Raw genomic sequence first — 19,000 nt, forward strand, 5'->3', positions numbered from 1 at the left:
CCACATTAGAATAAAAACAAAACAAAATCAAAAACATACATTCCCATCATACTAATACTAATACTAAGTGCTGGCTAGGATTTGGAGCAACTAGAAGTTTCTGATATGCTACTGGTGGGAATGCAATTTGCACAGACACCTTGAAAGATATTTTGGTGGTCTCTTATAAAGTTAAATATACACCTACCATATGATCCATGGGATTTGTTGAAGAGAAACAGAAACTTATGTTCACACAAGCACCTGCTTGTAGATGCTTGTAGCGGCTTTATCCATAATCGTCCCAAACTGGAAACAACACAGATGCCCTTCAATTAGTGAATGAATAAATGATGGTACATCCATAGAACAGATGGAATACTACTTAGCAATAAAAAGGAACAAAGAATTGATTCAAACAACATGGAAGAATTTTAAATATATTTTATAAGTGAAAGAAGCCAAAGCCAAGAAGCTCCATATTGCATGATTCAGTTTATATGACATTCCAAAAAAAGCAGAGATCAGATCAGTGGTTGCTGGAGGTTGGGAGGAGTTGCTGAACAGAGAGCCAGCACGAGGGGACTTGGGAGTGTCTGTTAAGATGGATACACTAAAACCCTTAGAAATGAACATAATAAAACTGAATTTTACAATATGTAAATTAAGAAAAAAAAATCAGGATATGGGATGAACTCAAAATAGAATACAAATTGTAATAAATGAATTTCAGTGTATTATAAATGGATAGTGTCACTACACTGAAGGGGATGGAGAAGAAAAGACCTAACCTATGTCATTCTGGAAACTGGTATTTTGACTGGATGTTATCAGGCAAAAAGAAAAATAGACTGCATACAAATCATGTGGTTAATAAATTAGTTCCTCACAGGCATATGCATTAGCAATTCTGAAAATGGATGTACTAATATTGGACAAATAAGTAAATATATTATAGATAAGGACAGCACGATATCTCGCAGTCAGAGCAAGAATTTACACACAAGGAAAAGGGAAGGCCAGAGTGAACTCCGTGGTATTGGATGGGATTCAGAGGTATCAGCATGAACTCACGTCTCTTTGTTGGTTTGCGTGGCACATTGTACATAACTTTTCCTATTTTAACAACTTTTAAGTGTAAAATTCATTGGCATTAAGTATATTCCTAGTGCGCAACCATTTCTTACTATTCACTTCCAGAATTTTTTATTCCAAACAGAAACCCTGTAAGCATGAAATAATAATCCTCTATTCCTCTCTAACTCCAGCCCCCATTAGCCTATATTAAATTATCTGTCTCTCTATATATGTATATTTTAGATAACCTCATGTAAGTGGAACCATGCAATATTTGTTCTCCTGTGTCCTGCTTATTTCACTTAGTGTACTACTTTCTGGATTCATCCATACTGTAGCATGTATCAGAACTCCATCCTTTTTAAGGCTGAATGATATTCTACTGTGTACCGTGATGTCTACACCATTTTTTATTTATCTGTTCATTTGTTGATGGACACTCATTATTTTTTAAATTTGAATTCATGTATGGAGACGTGAGTGTCCATGTATTAGTACACAGATATATTTTCCTGTCTCTGCCTCCTGAGAAGGCCAAGAAGCAACTACTCTCCAGGGGTAATGAGCACACCTAGCACCTAGATCTTGGTTTATAAATACCATTCTTCAGTAAAGGAAACCATAGTTTGGGATCCCTGGGTGGCGCAGCGGTTTGGCGCCTGCCTTTGGCCCAGGGCGCGATCCTGGAGACCCGGGATCGAATCCCATATCGGGCTCCCGGTGCATGGAGCCTGCTTCTCCCTCTGCCTGTGTCTCTGCCTCTCTCTCTCTCTCTCTGTGACTATCATAAAATAAAAAAAAAAAAAAAAAAAAAGGAAACCAGAGTTCTTTGGAGAAGTGGTTGATTGCAAGCTTGGGGCAGGGAAAATGGGTCTCTAGCATCTAGTGAACCCAGAGAGTTCAGAAATGCTTTTAAAAGGTTGGAAGGATGGGTGCCTGGGTGGCTCAGTGGCTTGTCTGCCTTCGGCTAGGGTCATGATCCTGGGGTCTTGAGATTGAAGCCCTGCATTGGGCTCCCTGCTCAGCAGGAGAGCCTGCTTTTCCCTCCCCCTCTTATGATCTTTCTTGCTATATCTCTCCCCCCAAATAAATAAATAAAATCTTTAAAAATTTTTTTTAATTAAAAAAAAAAGTTGCGAAAAATGTAAAAAGGTACAGGAGCTGACGCGAAGGAGCTCCTGGTAGCCAAAGCCAGAACAATTGCAGGAATAAAATAAATAATAAGCCGAGATTATAACCACATCCATGAATTCATACCAATATAAATAATTGAATAAATAAATAAATGGAAGTGAAAAAACAGCCCCTCCTTTCAGAAGAACTTTGACAGACATAGAAACAGCATAGACATGTGGAAAGAATGAAGGAAATGGGAAAACCACCATTAGAACAGCATAGTAATCATTGTTACAGGCTAATCCATGCAGATGCTAAGATTAGAGGGGAAAAGTCTGAGGAGAATAGATATTTCCATAATCTCAAACACCTCTCCCAAGACATTCATCATTTAAAAAGGACACACTGTAGCTTGACAGTGGGGAAGCCCAGCAGACACCCTCTCAAGTAGGCTCCAAGTAGACATGACCAGGAGAGAGCCAGGCAGGCATCATGGAGCCCCTCAGGAGACACTCTAGAAAGAGTGTGTGGGCTCTGTAGTATTCTTGTCAAAAATGTAGAGCAACAATCTAAGCATCAGTAGACATTGGACAAATCCAGATTGAGGAACATTCTACCAAACAAAGTCAGGAGAGACAAGGAGAGGGAGAAGCTATCACAGAATGGACCAGGGGATGAAGGCAACATGACGAGTAAACGTGGTATGGGATTCTGGACTAGCTCCCAGAACAGAAAATGTATATTAGTGGGAAAATTAATGAAAATCCAAATAAAGTCTGTAGTTTGGTTAATAGCATTGTACCCATGTTACCATCTTTGTTTTGATAATTGTCCTAGGATTCTGTAAGACATTAACATTAGAAGAAACCAAGAGAAGGGTGTGTGGGAACTCTCTATGCTATTTTTGCAACTTTTCTGGAAGTCTAAACATTTTTTGTTTCTTTTTTTTTAAATAATTTTTTTTTTTTAAAAAGAAGGAATAAAAGCTTTACTGCTCTCCTATGTTTTAAAATACACATAATGTGGGGCACCTGGGTGGCTCAGTCGGTTGAACATCTGCCTTCGACTCAGGCCATGATCTCAGGGCTCTGGGATCGAGTCCCGCGTCGGGCTCCCTGCTCGGCGGGGAGTCTGCTTCTCCCTCTCCCTCTGCCACTCCCCTTCCCCAGTTCATGTTCTCTGTCTCTCTGTCTCTCTCTGAAATAAATAAAAGCTTTAAAAAATAAATAAAATACACATAGTGTATTCATATAGTGAGATACATGCATTAGCGTAGCAATTGTCAGTTTTAGATACAGTGGGGGTGTATTGCAAACTTAAAAAACCCATGGGAGTTCAGGGGGGAAAAGATCTGGAGACCACTGCCCGTCAGCCTGAGCTGAAAGTCCTGCAGATACCAAGAATAGTCAAACTCTCAGAGATAGAAAGCAGAAGAAGGTGGTTGCCAGGGGCTTGGGGAAGGGAGGAGGAGATGGGGAGTTAGTGTTTAATGGGTACAGTTTCAGTTTTGCAAGAGAAAAAAAAAAGCTCAGAGGTGGAGGGGGGTTCTGGTTGCACAGCAGCATGAATGTACTTAATGCCACTGAACCATTTGCTTAAAAATAGTTATGATGGTAAATTTTCAGTATGTGTATTTTACCACATTTAAAAACAAAACAAAGCAAGGACTTGCAGGGTTTATGGTCCGCTCTGCACTGTCTTGCTTCTACATCTTTCTCACAGGTCAGACTTGTTCTTCCCAACAAGGCTTCACGTGAGCTGGGTCTGGAAGCCCATTTGTGTTGCAAGCCCGGGTATTGGGTCATGCTTAATCCACAGATAGGACACAACAGGAGATGGAGAAACTCAGAGTGCAGACTGGAAAATTCTCTTGGGGGAAGCTATGAAAAGGTTTCATTGAAGGTTATCTTAATCTCCCGGAGACAAGATGAGCCTTCCCTCAGATCTCTGAGGCCTGGTGACCGAGGCTCGGGGATGACCTGGGAGAAAATGCCCACCCTCTGTCTTCTTTATCCACCTCCCTGAGAGGGTCAGCCCAGGTTATGTGTGCTCCTTGGCTCTGTGGGATCTTCCTTCAGGATTTATGCTTACTCCATGTGTATTTATGCACAAACACATCTATATAGGCAAGGTTATGTTGTGGTGGTAAACAATCCCCAAATTTCTGTGGTTTAAAACATCAGTTGGTTTCTTGCCCCAGGTTGGCCAGGGCCCTTCTCTGTGTCATGGTCCTTCTGGGATCCAGGATGATGCCATAGCCATTATCGGAAACACGGTGGTAACCGTGGGTTTCCAGTCTTTGCCTGGAAATGACCAAGGTCACCTCCGTTCATATTTCATTGTCTAAAGCATGTCATATGGCCTGGCATGACTTAAAATAGGTGAGAAATCACAGTCCTGCACAGGGTGCACTTACTATCGGGGAACAGTGGTACAGTCCACCATCGCATTGACCCACCTCCCCAATACTTCCCTCACCCATAGGGGAAGAAATTGGAGCTGGGGAGAGTGCTGTTCCCACCCCACCCACACAACCCACACTCTGCCCCCCTGATAGAACTCTTAATGCTTCTACCTCCTGCAGCTGAAGAGTCGAAGCCCAGTTAGGGGAATTTGTTGGTCCTCTCCATGCCTGTTCATTTCCTGTCCCATTCCCACACTCCAGGCTGGGTCTGCCCAGATGGCCGTCAGGGTCCCACCCTGCTCCTTGTGAGAGAAGATTCATGGTCATTCTTGAAGACCCTGCTCACAGGGGCCCCCCCGTGTGACTCATTTGGCTTCCCAGAAGCTAATCAACCAACTGGTGATTAGCGATGCACCAGCCTGTTTTCCCCTCTGCTCCTACTGGGAATCAGTGACTGCAATCCTGGAAGATTGAGAGAATCTCTATCCACTTATTTACATTCTTAAGAGCCATGGTGCTAGAGAGCTGCTTTTCTTTATTTTTTTTCTTTGATAATGGAATGTAATCTTTGTATAAGATTGGTCCCCTAGTAACAGACAAAGAAAGATGCAGGAGGCTGCTGTGGGTATGTATTTGTGTGTGTGATTTAGTCAGATTTCACTTTACACTAAACAAATTAGCTCACTTTCTATACAAATTCACAGCATTCTTAAAATAGCCAGTTCCCATTGTGCATTTAAAATACTAAATAGCTTTCACAAAACTCTGATTTACACCCAACTTTTCAGGAGCATTGTTCCTTTATAAAGCAAAGCCTTTGCTGATGTTTCTCAGCAAATTCCTAGAACTATAGACAATATGGAAATAGAAGGTCCTGGATACAACAATTGTAATATTTGTGACTCACCCAAAACTTGCTTCCCTTTTGGGATGGGGGATTTCTGGCAGGGAGGAAACAGATTTATTCATTTGTTCAACAAATATTTGTTTTGCTGAGTGGCTTCTAAGAGCAGAGTACTCTGATAAGTACTACAGAAGATGCAATGAAAGATTAGCACCCATTACACCCTGCTTAACGTTTACAATTGGCCATGGGATTGTCTTTCATTTGCGTGATATCCTCCAGAGGTAGCTTTGTGCCCAGAGACCAGATGGGGAAACTGACCCCTGGATTGGTCAGGCCTCAGGCCCTGTCCCACACAGCCCCGGGCCGAGACCTCCTCCCTACTCCTCTCTCCTTGGCACACTTCCCCTCAGTAGTGGTTCTTGGCACTTCTACCCAAATCTGGTGGTCTCCCAGGACCCTGCACTGGCCCCAAAGGAGGCAAATCGATCTGACACACGGAGCCTTGAAACTTGGGCTTCTCTTTTTGCTTAAGTGAATTCTTGGTTATTGTTGGGCAATAACATTTGATTAAATCAGGGCAGAGCCTGATTGGCCTATGTGCGCTGGTATGGGGCAGGGCCTCGCGGAGCGGGGCAGAAAAGCCTCTGTGGGCTCAGAAGCCAGCACCGAGCCTTGCAGGTTTGCGTGGGGCCAGTGGTGGTGGTGGCAGTTCCATTCACCAGGACCTGGGAAATCTGGTCAGTCACACTATCAAGCGGATGGGACTGTGTGATGGAGACAGGCCTCTGGAAACGGTTGGTCCCTTCTCCAGGGTGAAAGCACTCGTTGCCCCAAAGAGCAGATAATTCTCATATTCATGCAGGGGGAACACCTACTGCCAGAGAAACTTCTCCTGACCTGCCATTTGGTGGCAAGGCTTCAGATGTGCAACAGTGTTCCAAAGGGGTTTGGAAGATGGCCTAGGCTCCTGGGAGGCTGGCTGACCAAGGCCCAAAGCTGCTGCTGGCAGGTGGGGAGAAGGGGGTTGCAGAAAGCCAGTGAGAGCAGGGCAGGGGCAGGGTGCAGCCCCACACAGACCCCCTGTGGCCCGTGCTGAGGAGGCATTGCCTGAAGCAAAACCCCTGACCTGGAGCTTAGGGGGTTGGGGGGCGCTGTTGTTTCTCTCCCTGGGGGATTATTGCTATACACACCTGCAGTTAGTCACAGTGTGGGCTTTTAAGAGGTGATCTGCCTAGCACCATCTTCTGCCTCCAGACAGGATGTCATTTAAGCTTCCTTCGAAGTTTCCATGCTTTTCCTCTCCTCAGGGCAACCCTATATCTGCTCACCTTCTTTAGAACGTGCCCCTGGAAGAAATACAAATCAAAACCACAGTGAGATCCCACCTCACACCAGCCACAAAGGCTAAAATTAACAAGTCAGGAAAACAACTAATGTTGGCGAGGATGTGGAGAAAGGGGAACCCTCTTGCACTGTTGGTGGGAATGCAAGCTGGTGCAGCCACTCTGGGAAATAGTGTAGAGGTTCCTCAAGAAGTTAAAAATAGAGCTACCCTACGATCCAGCAATTGCACTACTAGGTATTTGCCCCAAAGATGCAAGTGTAATGATCCCAAAGGGCACTTGCACCTCCATTTTATAGCAGCAATGTCGATAATAGCGAAACTATGGAAAGTGCCCAGATGTCCATCGATAGATGAATGGATAAAGAGGTGATATATATACATAGCAACATTATATATATATATATATATATAATATATATATAATATATAAAATACATTTATAATGTAATATTACTCTGCTATCAAAAGGATAAATATTTATATAGACGTGGGTGGAACTGGAGGGTATTATGCTGAGTGAAATAAGTCAATCAGAGAAGGACAATTATCATATGGTTTCACTCGTATGTGGACTATAAGAAACAGTGCAGTGGATCATAGGGGTAGGGAGGGAAAACTGAATGAGAAGTCATCAGAGAGGGAGACAAACTATGAGAGACTCAACTCCAGGAAGCAAACTGAGGGTTGCTGGAGGGGAGGGTGGGGGGAATAGGGTAACTGGGTGATGGGCATTAAGGAGGGCACGTGATGTGATGAGCACTGGGTATTATATGCAACCAATGAATATGAACTCTACATCTGAAACTAATGGTGTACTATATGTTGGCTGATCGATTTTAAATTTAAAAAAAGAAAAAAGGGGATCCCTGGGTGGCTCAGCAGTTTAGCCTTTGGCCCAGGGCACGACCCTGGAGTCCCGGGATCGAGTCCCACGTCGGGCTCCCTGCATGGAGCCTGCTTCTCCCTCTGCCTGTGTCTCTGCCTCTCTCTCTCTCTCTCTCTGTAATAAGTAAATAAATAAATCTTTAAAAAAAATAAAGAAAGAAAAAAAGAAAAAAAAATGAATGTGCCTCTGTAGAAACATTGCTTCCCCCTGCCCTTCTGCACTTGACTCCTCCGTCAATCCCTGACCAGACAATGTGACCGGGCTGTAGTGGGCCATGTGGAAGGCAGGAAGTTGCCATGCTCGCCATGAGCCCAGGCCCTAGCGTCACAAGCAGAGGCTCACACTGTCGTGGAACTGAGATGAAGGTTCCATCCATGTCCCGCCCAAGAGTGTGGCCTCCCTCAGTGACTCCTTTCCAATTTTTCCTGCCAATTCCTAACCAAAATTCTTTACCCTTCATCTCAAAAATTTTTTTTCCCTTAGAAATAAATTACTGGACAAGAGTTGGCTTCTTCCCTGCTCTTGTGGTTTTTATAGGCAGGAATTTTCTGTAGCTTCCTGGCTCCCTGCTCCACCCAAGACCCCTCCCCACCGAGGGGAACCGGGTTAACTGAGTAGACGGTTAGGGAGGGGAACAGCGTCCTGCCAGGAAACAGAGCTGACATTTTTACTTCTATCTGCTGTTTCTGAATTTTGGAAATTGGGGGTGGGGGTGGGACATGGGTGTTATATATCGACCTCCTTAAGCCCCAGCAGGCCCAGAAAGAAAGCACAGAGACATTTTCAAGAGCTGGCTTGTGTCCCAGAAGTATATAGTAAGCTGGAGGCCCAAGGCCTGGCACCCCCATCTTACCATGTACCCATTTGTGTCTCTAAGCCCATTCACTGTTGCTCTATCTCCCTAGAGCCTCCTGACATGTACGCATGCCTGGCTGGGTCCCAGGAGCTGCAGAGTGTTGAATTAGACACTGTGCCCAGCCCTGTGTAATTATCCAGAGTCAAAATGAGTCAGCAGGCAACCCAGATTAAAAACCATGGCTCCTGACTCAGGACCACACTCACAGTGCCCAGTCTGCTGAAGGAACTCTCTGAAGGAAATCTGGGGAGGGTGGGGGGAGATAATGAGGAGCCACTAGGGAGCTAGACTAGATTCTGGGTGAGGCAGGAAGGATGATGAAGTGTCTCAGGAAGGAAGTCAGGACCCTCCAGCACCCATTCTTCCTTTGTAATTAGAACCCTCCCTGCTCCCCACCCTACACCCCACTCCCCACAGCTCTCCGCTCCAGCCTGATTCCCTGGAGATAGGAAGTACTGGCCAATGCCTCCTGTTCACAACAAACATTTGCTATGGCTGAATTCTGTGCCCAAGCCCTGAAATGGTGACATATGAAGGGCTGTGTGAACCTAGATAAAACATGTTTTTTAAAGGATTTTAGGCAAAGCTATTTTCTGAATTAATCGTGGAGGATCCCCTCGCCTTCTCTTGCTCTGAGGAACTGACACGTGACAACTTTCATGGAGCAGTAATTGGATGAATATTCCTGTAAAGAAGTCTTAAAATTTCTGAGCCCAATGTGAGTCTCAAGTAAATACTTTAGGAGGCGACTCGATCTCTGACCAACTCTACAACCCAGCTGACCCAGAAGTAACCAGCTCGAGGAGATTTCGTAGCCTGATTAGTCCCAAGCTGTCATGGCCATGGCTAGTGGATTGATCACTTATCAGTCTTCAGGGATTTCCAAGTACTCTTGGGAACGTTTTTGACATTGCGCAGACCTGTCCAATCAGAGAGTAGGAGACCTACGGGAGGAGCCAGGGCATTTAGCCTAGAGAAAGGAATACACAGCCCACTAATATGGGAAGCGTGCCGTGTGGATACGGGTCAGGCTCGTTTAGTACGGCTCAGAGAGCAGAACCATTTTCAGTAGATGGAGGTAGTGAGTTTTCTGCCACTGGGCAAGTTAAAGGGAGACTGCGTGTGCATGGGTCCAAAGGGACCATTTGTGTCACCCATCAGGGTCAGGTCCCAAGATGCTTCCAACCTGTTATGGACTGAATGTTTGTGTCTCGTAAAATTCATCTAGTGAAGCCCTAACCCCAATGTAGTGGTATTAGGAGGTGGAGCCTTTAGAGGGTAATCATATTTAGATGAAGTCATGAGGGCGGAGCGCCCATGATAGGATCAGCCAGAGCGCTTCTCTCTGCCATGAAGTGAGAAGCTACTGGTCTGCAAGTCAGGGAGCAGGCCCTCACCAAGAACTGAATCAGCCAGCACCTTGATTTTGGACTTCCCAGCCTCCAGAACCATGAGAGACAACTGTCTGTCACGTAAGCCGCCCAGTCTATGGTATTTAATGTGATAGCCCAAGCTGAGACACCAGAGGAATCCTTGGTTCTGTGGAATTTCAAAAGATGAGGCTGAGTCTACACCAACCTTACGAGATGCCCTGGACATTAAAAAAAAAAAAAAAAAGAAAGAAAGAAAAGATTCCTCCCTTTTGTGTTTTCACATAAGCAGAAAAAACTACGGTTTCTACTTTCACTGGATTGCAGATAAACAGGAATCTCGTGTTTCCCTGGGATCTGGAGGATGCTATTTAGCCGTGCTGGTTTCACTCTAGGTTAGCAGTCCGTGAGCATCCGTGTAAGGCCCCCTCTCACCTGGGGATTGCAACGGTAGGGTAGATCCGAGCTGGGTTACCTGCAAGTCACAGTGGGGGGGGGGTGCCCTCTCGCCAGAGACTGTTTCTCAGACACCCTTTTTTGTACATCCACAGCCGCACCCCCCTCCTCTAGTTCACTCAGCCACAGTGGAGGTCTAGCTCAGAAGCAGAAAATAAAACTTGCAGGAAACCAAGGAAGTAGGACGCTCTTTATGTGGAAGAGCAGGTGTCTCTCTAGCTGGTGAGACTTGAGAGACCCTTAGAGAGTGGCCTCCCACTCCCCTCCCTACCACCCCCAGAACCCCTGCCAGTCCCTTGTGCCCACAAAATCTGCCCTGATGCCCTCCACCCCCTGTCCCCAGAAGGGCAGCTCCGAGGCAGGAATCCAGGACGCTCACTAACTCAGCCAACCTCCAAGCAGTAGTCATCATGGAAAAGAAAATATGAATCTGGTCGCTCTTCCTCCTGCTGATTTTATTTTAAATCTTGACACATTTTAAAGTTAACCGAGGGCAGCCCCGGTGGCTCAGCGGTTTAGCGCCATCTTCGGTCCAGGGCGTGATCCTGGAGTCGCAGGATCGAGTCCCGCGTGGGGCTCCCTACAAGCAGCCTGCTTCTCCCTCTGCCTGTGTCTCTGCCTCTCTCTCTGTATCTCTCATGAATAAATAAATAAAAATCTTTTTAAAAAATAAATTAAAAATATAGTTAACCGAAAAGCAGAAAGAAGAATCTAAGCAACACCGGGGTTCCCCCCCCCCAAAAAAAAACTGAGGCTAAGATCTGTCTCCCCTTTGCTTTGGATCATTACACATTTCGGGTAGAGCCGAGTGCCCTGGTGTTCAAGCCCCGGTGCTGCTCTCTCTTCCATCTGTCCGCTTGCGGAGCTTTCTGTTTATTTCAAAGGAAAGCATGGCATCCTAAAATGACAGGTGGGGGCCGGGGTCCCCTGATATTCTCGGTGCTCGGGGGCCCCGCTCAGGGGAGGGGGTCTCGGCGGCCCCCAGGGGGTGGTCTCGGGCTCTGGGGCGGGGCGGGGTGGGGATGTGGTGGGGCGGGGTGGGGATGGGGTGGGGGTGGGGTGGGGGATGGGGGCGGGGCGGGATGGGGGATGGGGGCGGGATGCGGTGGGTGGGGGCTGGGGCTGGGGGCGGGGTGGGGGCTGGGGCTGGGGGGCGGGGGTGGGGGTGTGGCGCTTCCCAGCCCCGCCCGCCCGGGCTTCCGCGGCCTCGGCCTTCCCGCCGCGAGCCATTGTGCGCGCGCCTGGGGGCCGCGTTTCCGGGCGGCGCGGCCGGGCAGCCTGGCAGGGCGGCCCCGAGGAAGCGCTGGATCCTCCGCGGGGCACGTTCGCCTCGGGCCCTGCCAAGCGCCCCGCTGGGCGGAGGGGGCGGCGCCCGGGGGTGCGAACCCGGCCCTGGGGTTTGCAGGGGCAGCCGCGCGCGCTCGCTTCTTGGCCCCATCCTTCCTTCTTTCCGTCCTTCCTTCCCGGATCGATCGATCGATCGATCGTTGTAGGGCCTCGTGCTGCCAAGCCCAGTGTGGCTGCCGGCGCTACAGGGCCTGGTTTCCGCCTCCTTCATTCATTCGCTCATGCATTCGTTCCCGGGGTGGGGGTGCTCGGCTGCGCGCGGCCCGGCCGTCCTAGGCGCTGCGGAGTCCCCCAGGGGTCCTGACCCGGGACCTTCCACTCTAGCAGAGAACCAGACCACGAGCAACAGATGTAATCGGTAAACATGGCCCTACCGCCCGGGGAAGTGCTGCGGCAGGGAAGAGAAGGCGGGAAATCAGTCCTGGGAGTGGGGGCCCAGTTGCCAAACAGCTCTCTGGAGGAAGAACTTTCTAGGTAGGGAACGCGCAGTGCAGAGCTCTGAAGTGGGAGCTTGCCCTGAAGAATGGGACTTCTACCCAGATGGCTTTTGGCCTCGGCCACCTGTGCCTCACCTGAAGGAAGGTCATCTCCCTGAGGCGGGGCCCACCGTGAGCGGGGCATCAGTGCCCCAGTGGCTCCCCTTGGTCTGCAGAGTCGTCACATCGGTTCAGGTATCCTCCCCATCTGGGCTTCTTTTCTGTCTCCAGTCCCATGACTAGCCCCTCTCCGTTTGCCCCGTGCCCTGCAGCCTGGCCAGTGATTGGTGGTCCCCTAGATGTACCGGGCTGCTCCAGGCCTTGGTCCATGGCATCTCCTAGAAGGCCATACACACTCCTGACTCCGCGTCCACCTGACAAGTCCTGACTCTTCCTTCCAGAGTCTGTTCAACATCACATCCAAAGCCCCATTTCACTTCCCCTTGAACATTCCAGCCCACCCTCTGCTTATGTGATACCTGGCACAGATGTCAACAGGTGAATCTATGGCCACGTTGCACTTATGTGTTGCCTTGTCGGTGGCCCCAGTGGGCCATGGCCCTCTCTCCCTTACCTCTAGGACCTCGACTTCCAGCACCCACCTGACATGCAATAGGCGCTCAGTAAAGGCAACTCAACCAAATGAGTGAACAGTACCTGGCTGCCAAGTTTCCCTAAGCATCTGGGGCTGAATCAACCAGTCCATGGCTTGCTCTTGGATATTTAACAGACTGTATTCACAGCTGTGGACTCCCGGGTCACGGATTTCCTGTGGGTGAGGGACTGGCCAGGGGAAAAGGTCTTCGTTTTAACCACGGAAAATAGCTGGCTCAAGGGGCATTGTTGTGAAGAGAATAGGAGAGGCTCTCCTTCTCCTGGACTCCACCCCAGCCCTGGGTGCCAGTCTGTGTCTGGCCACACAACTCCTGGAAACCCTGGTCAGAAATGGACTTCCTCTCCTTCCCACCAGGACTCTGAGCACTCCTGGGGCAGCGACACAAAGAGTGTGGTGGGCGGGCTGGCCGGCCCCCGCATCAGCCCCCCCAAGGCCTGCCAGCCTTCCCTTGAAAGTCGTTGTCCTTCTCTTCCTATTCCGACATCCACAGTCCTAATCCATCCCCCTGTCTTTGCATGCGGATGGCCCAGAAGGTTTTTCTGGCTCACTGCCTTGTCTCCATGCCCTATCAGTTCCTACCTTCTCCTTCCAGTGTTAGGATCACCTCCAGACACTTCTGTTTTGCAAGTCACCTCTCTGCTTGGAGAGGTGACTCTTTGTGTCGAAAGTCAGAGTCTGGACACCCAAACCTGGTGTCCTGGGCCCTCTAAAAATTTACCTTAACTCCCCTGTGTGCACTTCTTGTTTTTACTCTTCCCCATCACCAGCCTCCTTACAAAGTCTACCTTACAGCCTCTTAAGTATGGTCCCAGCTCTGCGCTTCACCTGTGCTGGACGCCTTCCCTGTGCCTCCCCACCTACCCAGTCCTCACAGACGCTTCTGCATCCAAACCTGTCCACACAGGCCTGGCTCACTCATCTCTGAACCCTGAATCACATATGCTGACTACCTTTGACAGTCATTTAAAACTAGACAGTTGACCTTGAAAGTTTTAAGGTCTCTTCAGTCCTGCAGTTCTATTCTGACCAAGTGTTTTTACTGTCATTTTTTTTTTATAAGTTTACTTCTCCCTTCACAAAGTAAGAGTCTTAAGGAACAGTCCTTGCCTTTGTCACTGAGCATGTTCTATGCTATAGCAATGCCTGGTACATGGTTGCAGACTCGGTGTGGCTTTGCTGATGTGAAGTTTCTGGTGCCCTGCCCCCCCCCCCCCCCAGATATTCCTGTCCTCAGTAGTTCCCTGCTCAGCTGCCATATGCTGTGGCTGCCACACACATGCTTCTGAAGGGGAGCTGAGAAATATGTGCATATTGAGGGATCGGAGATTTCATACATTTGTCCTCCAAAGGGAGTCTGCATCGCTAGAGGTGCCTGGGAAGAGCATCAGGGTACCACCATTGAGCTTTAACGGTGGAATGCCAATTATCAGCAAGGGAGGAATGGTTGGCATGGGAACCTTGCTTGGGGCCCTGCAGTAATACCTGGCCTCCCTGCCTTTGTAGCCTGGGTCTGCTGCCAGTTGTAGAAAGGGCAAGGAGGTGGGGGCAGGGGGTGGGGGCGAACAGGGTAGAAAAAGGAGAAAGAACTGGCCATTTACAAGGAAACTCACTCCTTTACTCCATGGAAAACTTACTTCCCTAGATGTCACCATGAGAAGAAACCTGGTGGCTCTGCTGTCCGGGAGGAGGAGAGCAGGTGTCATCCCTGCTCCTCTGTCCTGGGTCAGCAAGGCTGCCTGGAGCTCCTGCCAGCAACCTGGCCCTGAGGAAAAGCTGTGGGAAGGAGCTGACTCAGTCCTCTTGGATTCACGGACCCGCTGGGGAGACCAGTGTTACTCGACCATAGGGGAATGGGCCAGACTATCAATGGCGTATAAGGTTCAGAATGAGAAAAGCAGGTGTGGGCATGCAGAGGGAGGGAGGGAGGGATGAGCTTGCATTTATTGAGCACCTAGTGTGTGCCAGGCATTGTGCTAATCACATTTACATCTATTACCTCTTCTAATCTTCCCCCAAATCTTATGAGATAGTTGTCATTAGCTGCATTCCTCAACCCAGTTTATTTCCTCTCACACCCTTTCTCCATTGTTCTTATTCCTGTTGTTTTTTTTTTTTTTCTGGTCATAAAGTAATTAGTGTTCATTATAGACATGGTATATGAAAATAATATAAAAGTGCAAGGAAGAGGGATGCCTGGGTGGCTCAGTGGTTGGGTGTCTGACTTCAGCTCAGGGTGTGATCCTGGAGTTCCAGGATCGAGTCCCGCATCAGGCTCCCCATGAGAAGCCTGCTTCTCCCTCTGCCTATGTCTCTGCCTCTCTCTGTGTGTCTCTCATGAATAAATAAATAAAATCTTTAAAAAGAAAAAAAAGATTTGAAGAACAGTTAGATGTCAGACAGTGTAATTGCAATTTTAAATAGTTTTATTTTCTGACTTCAAAAGTGAAAAATGTGGAACACTTAAAAAAGAAAACAGCATTCATAACTTTTGCAGTGGCTATTATTAACATTTTGGGGTGTTTATTTCTCAGTCTTTTTTCCAAAGACATCCATATCTAAGTATAAGTAAAAGCTGCAAAAATTTGCTATTACATGGTATATCCCATGCTACAGCCTGCTTATCAGCAAACATTGTATTGTGATCATTACATTATTAATTATCTTTAACAATATAACTTTTAATAGCTACACAATTCCACTTTAAGGATACATCACACAAATTATTCTTTTACTCGTGGCCATTTAGAGTGTTGTTTCCAAAACTTTCCTATTAGTAACTCTGTTATGAATATCTGAACATCTTGAACATCTATAAATATTAATCTTTGACCTCATCTCTGATCATATCCCTTCATACGCATTCCTAGAAGTGAAGTTACTAGGTCAAAGTGTACACATGTTGTCAGAGCTGTTGGTACATATTGCTTAATTGTGTTCCAGAAAATGTCCTTATAACCAGAGATGATCTGTCTTACCATACCATTGCAATACTGATTATTATTCATTTCTTTAATTTTCACTTTTATTATTAATGATCATGTTTTGAAATGTTAACTTGTACTTCAGCTTTTAGGAATGATCTGTTTGTGACCCCTATTCACCTTACCGTTTTTGTTTTTAATGTATTTCTTGATGTTTTAGACGAGCTCTATATATTTTAAAGCTATTAACCCTATGCTTATCATATTCATTCTTGAAGAATTCTCCAAGTAAAGAAGAAAGGATCTCTATTTTTACAGATGAGTAGACTGAGACTCCATGAGGAAGTGAATTATTCAAGATGGCCCAACTGGCAAGTGGTCTAGCTGGGATTTGAATCCAGGTCTTACTGGCTGTAGAACTCTTTTTTGTTTGTTTGTTTTAAAGATTTTATTTTATTATTTATTCATGAGACACAGAGAGCGAGAGAGGCAGAGACACAGGCAGAGGGAGAAGCAGGCTCCACGCAGGGAGCCTATTGCGGGACTCGATCCCAGGACTCCAGGATCACACCCTGAGCTGAAGTCAGACACCCAACCGCTGAGCCACCCTTGGATTCCCCTGTAGAACTCTTGTTCAGAAAAAAAATAAGAAGAGGAGAGGAAATAACGGTAGCTGTGGAAGCTCAGTGGTGGAACTGGAGCATGTTCTTCTGAAGGATGAGTAGAAGTCAGCTGCTCGAGTGGTGGGGGATATTTATCAAGAGGAAGAGCACAGTGCTGGGGGCTTGGAAGCCAGGAAGGGGGGGCCTGGCCGGGAGCCAGCTGTGCATCTTTCTGGTCATTGCCTCTGAACTTAGGGACGCGCTTCTGGCATCCCTGGTAGCTTCATGACCCTTCAGAGGACTGCCTCCAGCAATTACCCACATCCTCTCCAGATCTGTGTGCGGTCCCACAACCTTTGGTTTGTCCGCACCTGTATGTTCCTGAGGCTTTGAGAGGCCCCTTGTTACCTCTTGCACTGATATTTAGGGATGGGAGAGGCCCTGGAGGCCACATCCTTAGCAAGGTCCAGAATCAGAGGTCTTCTTTGATCATCTTTTCTTACCCAGTAACATTTCTCCTAACTCTCATTTCTACAGATCTTTGCTGATTGCCGGGGAAAGAAAGGGAAAGAAGGCAGAAGGGAGAAGACTGGATTGTTGATTTCCTTAGGTTGGGTGCACACGGTCTCCCACCTAGCGCTGAAGCTCCTTGATGTCCCTGCAGCCCTCTGCCCCTCCGCCCCTCCAGCCCCTAGCACAGGGCCGGCACTGAGACTGGGTTGAGTAAATGCCTGCGAATGACTGACAGGGAGTGCAGCCTACTGCGAGAAGGCTGTTGCTCTCCTCCCTCCTCCAGGAAGGAATGGGTGTAAAAACAGCAAATATAAACGTAGCAGTTCAGTTGTTCCTTCTGGAGGCAGGCAGCTGCCCTTCAGAGTGAGAGCAGAGGCTGGGAAGGGGGAGGTGGTGTAGGAAGGGGAGAGAGGGGAGGCCCCTTGTTACTTGCCCTCTCCTCTTTCATGGCTCCAGCAGGACCCATCCTCAGGGAGTTTGGAAATGCCTAAAATTTTATCTTGGCAGTAAACTGCTCTATGGCAAATGGATGGAAACTTGTAGATTTTAGAGCCTTTGTGGAATCAGGGATGGAAGGACAGAGAGGCTACAGTGTCCGTGGAGGTGAGAAGAGAGTTGTCGCGTTCTGCAGGTTGAAGGGGAATAACAGCACATAGAAGCTTGATTTACAGAGAAGAAGAAGCATTAGGAATTATCATTATATGGGCAACTCTAGGAGAACAATCTCTCCATTCTTAATTTCTTTAAAAGGCAATTGTCTAAAACAATAACAATGACAATGTATCCTGGGGCTTATATTCAAGGAGTAACATACATGACCACAGGACAAAGGAGTGTGTGTGTGGGGGGGGAGTTAAAGGGAATTGTACTGGTTGAAGTTCTCATATGCAAATTCCAGGTCCACTGTGCTAAATTGAGGGTGCACACTGGAATCCTTAGAACAAAACGTTTTAAAAAAATCATTCAAAGAGGTTTAGCTACAAATCCCAGAGAGGAGGTTAAAGGAAATAAATACTACATTATAATCCACAGTTGATCTTAAAGGAAAGGAAGGAAAATGAGCACAGAACCATGGACAAACAGAAAATAAATGGTAGCACCATTAATTATTATATCATCCTTGAAGGGAAGAAATGAGATGATCTCTACGGTGTTTTCCAGCATTTGGTGTCTCTGATTTTAGTTCACACCCTTGTTTTTTTTTTGTTTTTGTTTTTTACGATAGTCATACAGAGAGAGAGAGAGAGGCAGAGACACAGGCAGAGGGAGAAGCAGGCTCCATGCACCAGGAGCCTGACATGGGATTCGATCCCGGGTCTCCAGGATCGCGCCCTGGGCCAAAGGCAGGCGCCAAACCGCTGCGCCACCCAGGGATCCCTAGTTCACACCCTTGTGACGGTGTCTACTAATGGCTCAGAGGTTGAGTTTGTTAAGACGAGAATTGGCACAAGAAAGGGTCTGCTGGTTCCTGGGCCTGTGATGAGCCCCTTGAGCCTGTCGTTAGGGGTCAACCATTAGGATCAGAGTAGCAAGTTGAGGTGATGACTCGGGGCAGGGGGGAAAGAAAAGATGTCAGTGCGACCGACCAGGCCCAGGGTGAAGGCCCGAGTTAGCGTCAGTGTCCTTGAAGTCACTCCTGGACGCGGCTGGCCTGTGAGCTCTGCGGGCTCAGGGAGGCCAGGTTGGGTGGGCCTGGGCGGACCCAGCAGAGCACCTGCGGCCTCTCACAGCAGCTGCTCTGCTCGGGGAAGGCAGGCATTTGTTTCCCATCCTTAATAACCTCTCTCTCCTGGTACCTTTTTTCTCTTTCTCTTAACCATGCAGTGCAATCGCCATTCATTCAAAAACCTTTACTGATTACCTGAGATTACCTGGTTCCCCGCCAGGGGCCATTCCAGGTACTGGGGATGCAGCCTGAGCGAGACCAAGTCCCCGAGCCCACCTCGCTGGTGTCCTGATGGCGGGAGACAGAAGCAGTTGTGAGTCCAGGGAGCAAAACCAGGCCCCCGGTGGGTGGAGATGGAGAAGGCCTGTGCCCTGTGAGGGCCGTGAAGGGCCTGGGGGTGGTGGTGAGGGTGGGGTAGGGGCAGGGTGCGAGGAGGGCAGCGGGGCCTGGGAGGCGGGCAGGACCAGCGCTCGGCCAGGAAGGGACTGTCTTCCACTTCGGATAGAAGCCACATGAGGCTGTA

At 47.9% G+C, this 19,000-nt stretch overlaps 1 protein-coding gene across 1 annotated transcript in view; it reads left to right on the forward strand.

The window, feature by feature from the left end:
* Positions 1 to 18,767, forward strand: part of PRKCE (protein kinase C epsilon) — a 560,172-nt gene extending 541,405 nt beyond the window's left edge. Inside the window, exon 15 of the mRNA XM_055328672.1 lies at positions 18,636 to 18,767. Within this exon, the coding sequence (XP_055184647.1) occupies positions 18,636 to 18,668 (33 nt within the window). The 3' untranslated portion in view covers positions 18,669 to 18,767. The remainder of the gene's footprint in view (positions 1 to 18,635) is intronic.
* Positions 18,768 to 19,000: the final 233 nt, after the last annotated feature.

This window comes from Nyctereutes procyonoides, unplaced genomic scaffold, assembly GCF_905146905.1.
Source record: "Nyctereutes procyonoides isolate TBG_1078 unplaced genomic scaffold, NYPRO_anot_genome, whole genome shotgun sequence".
Lineage (NCBI taxonomy): Eukaryota > Metazoa > Chordata > Mammalia > Carnivora > Canidae > Nyctereutes > Nyctereutes procyonoides.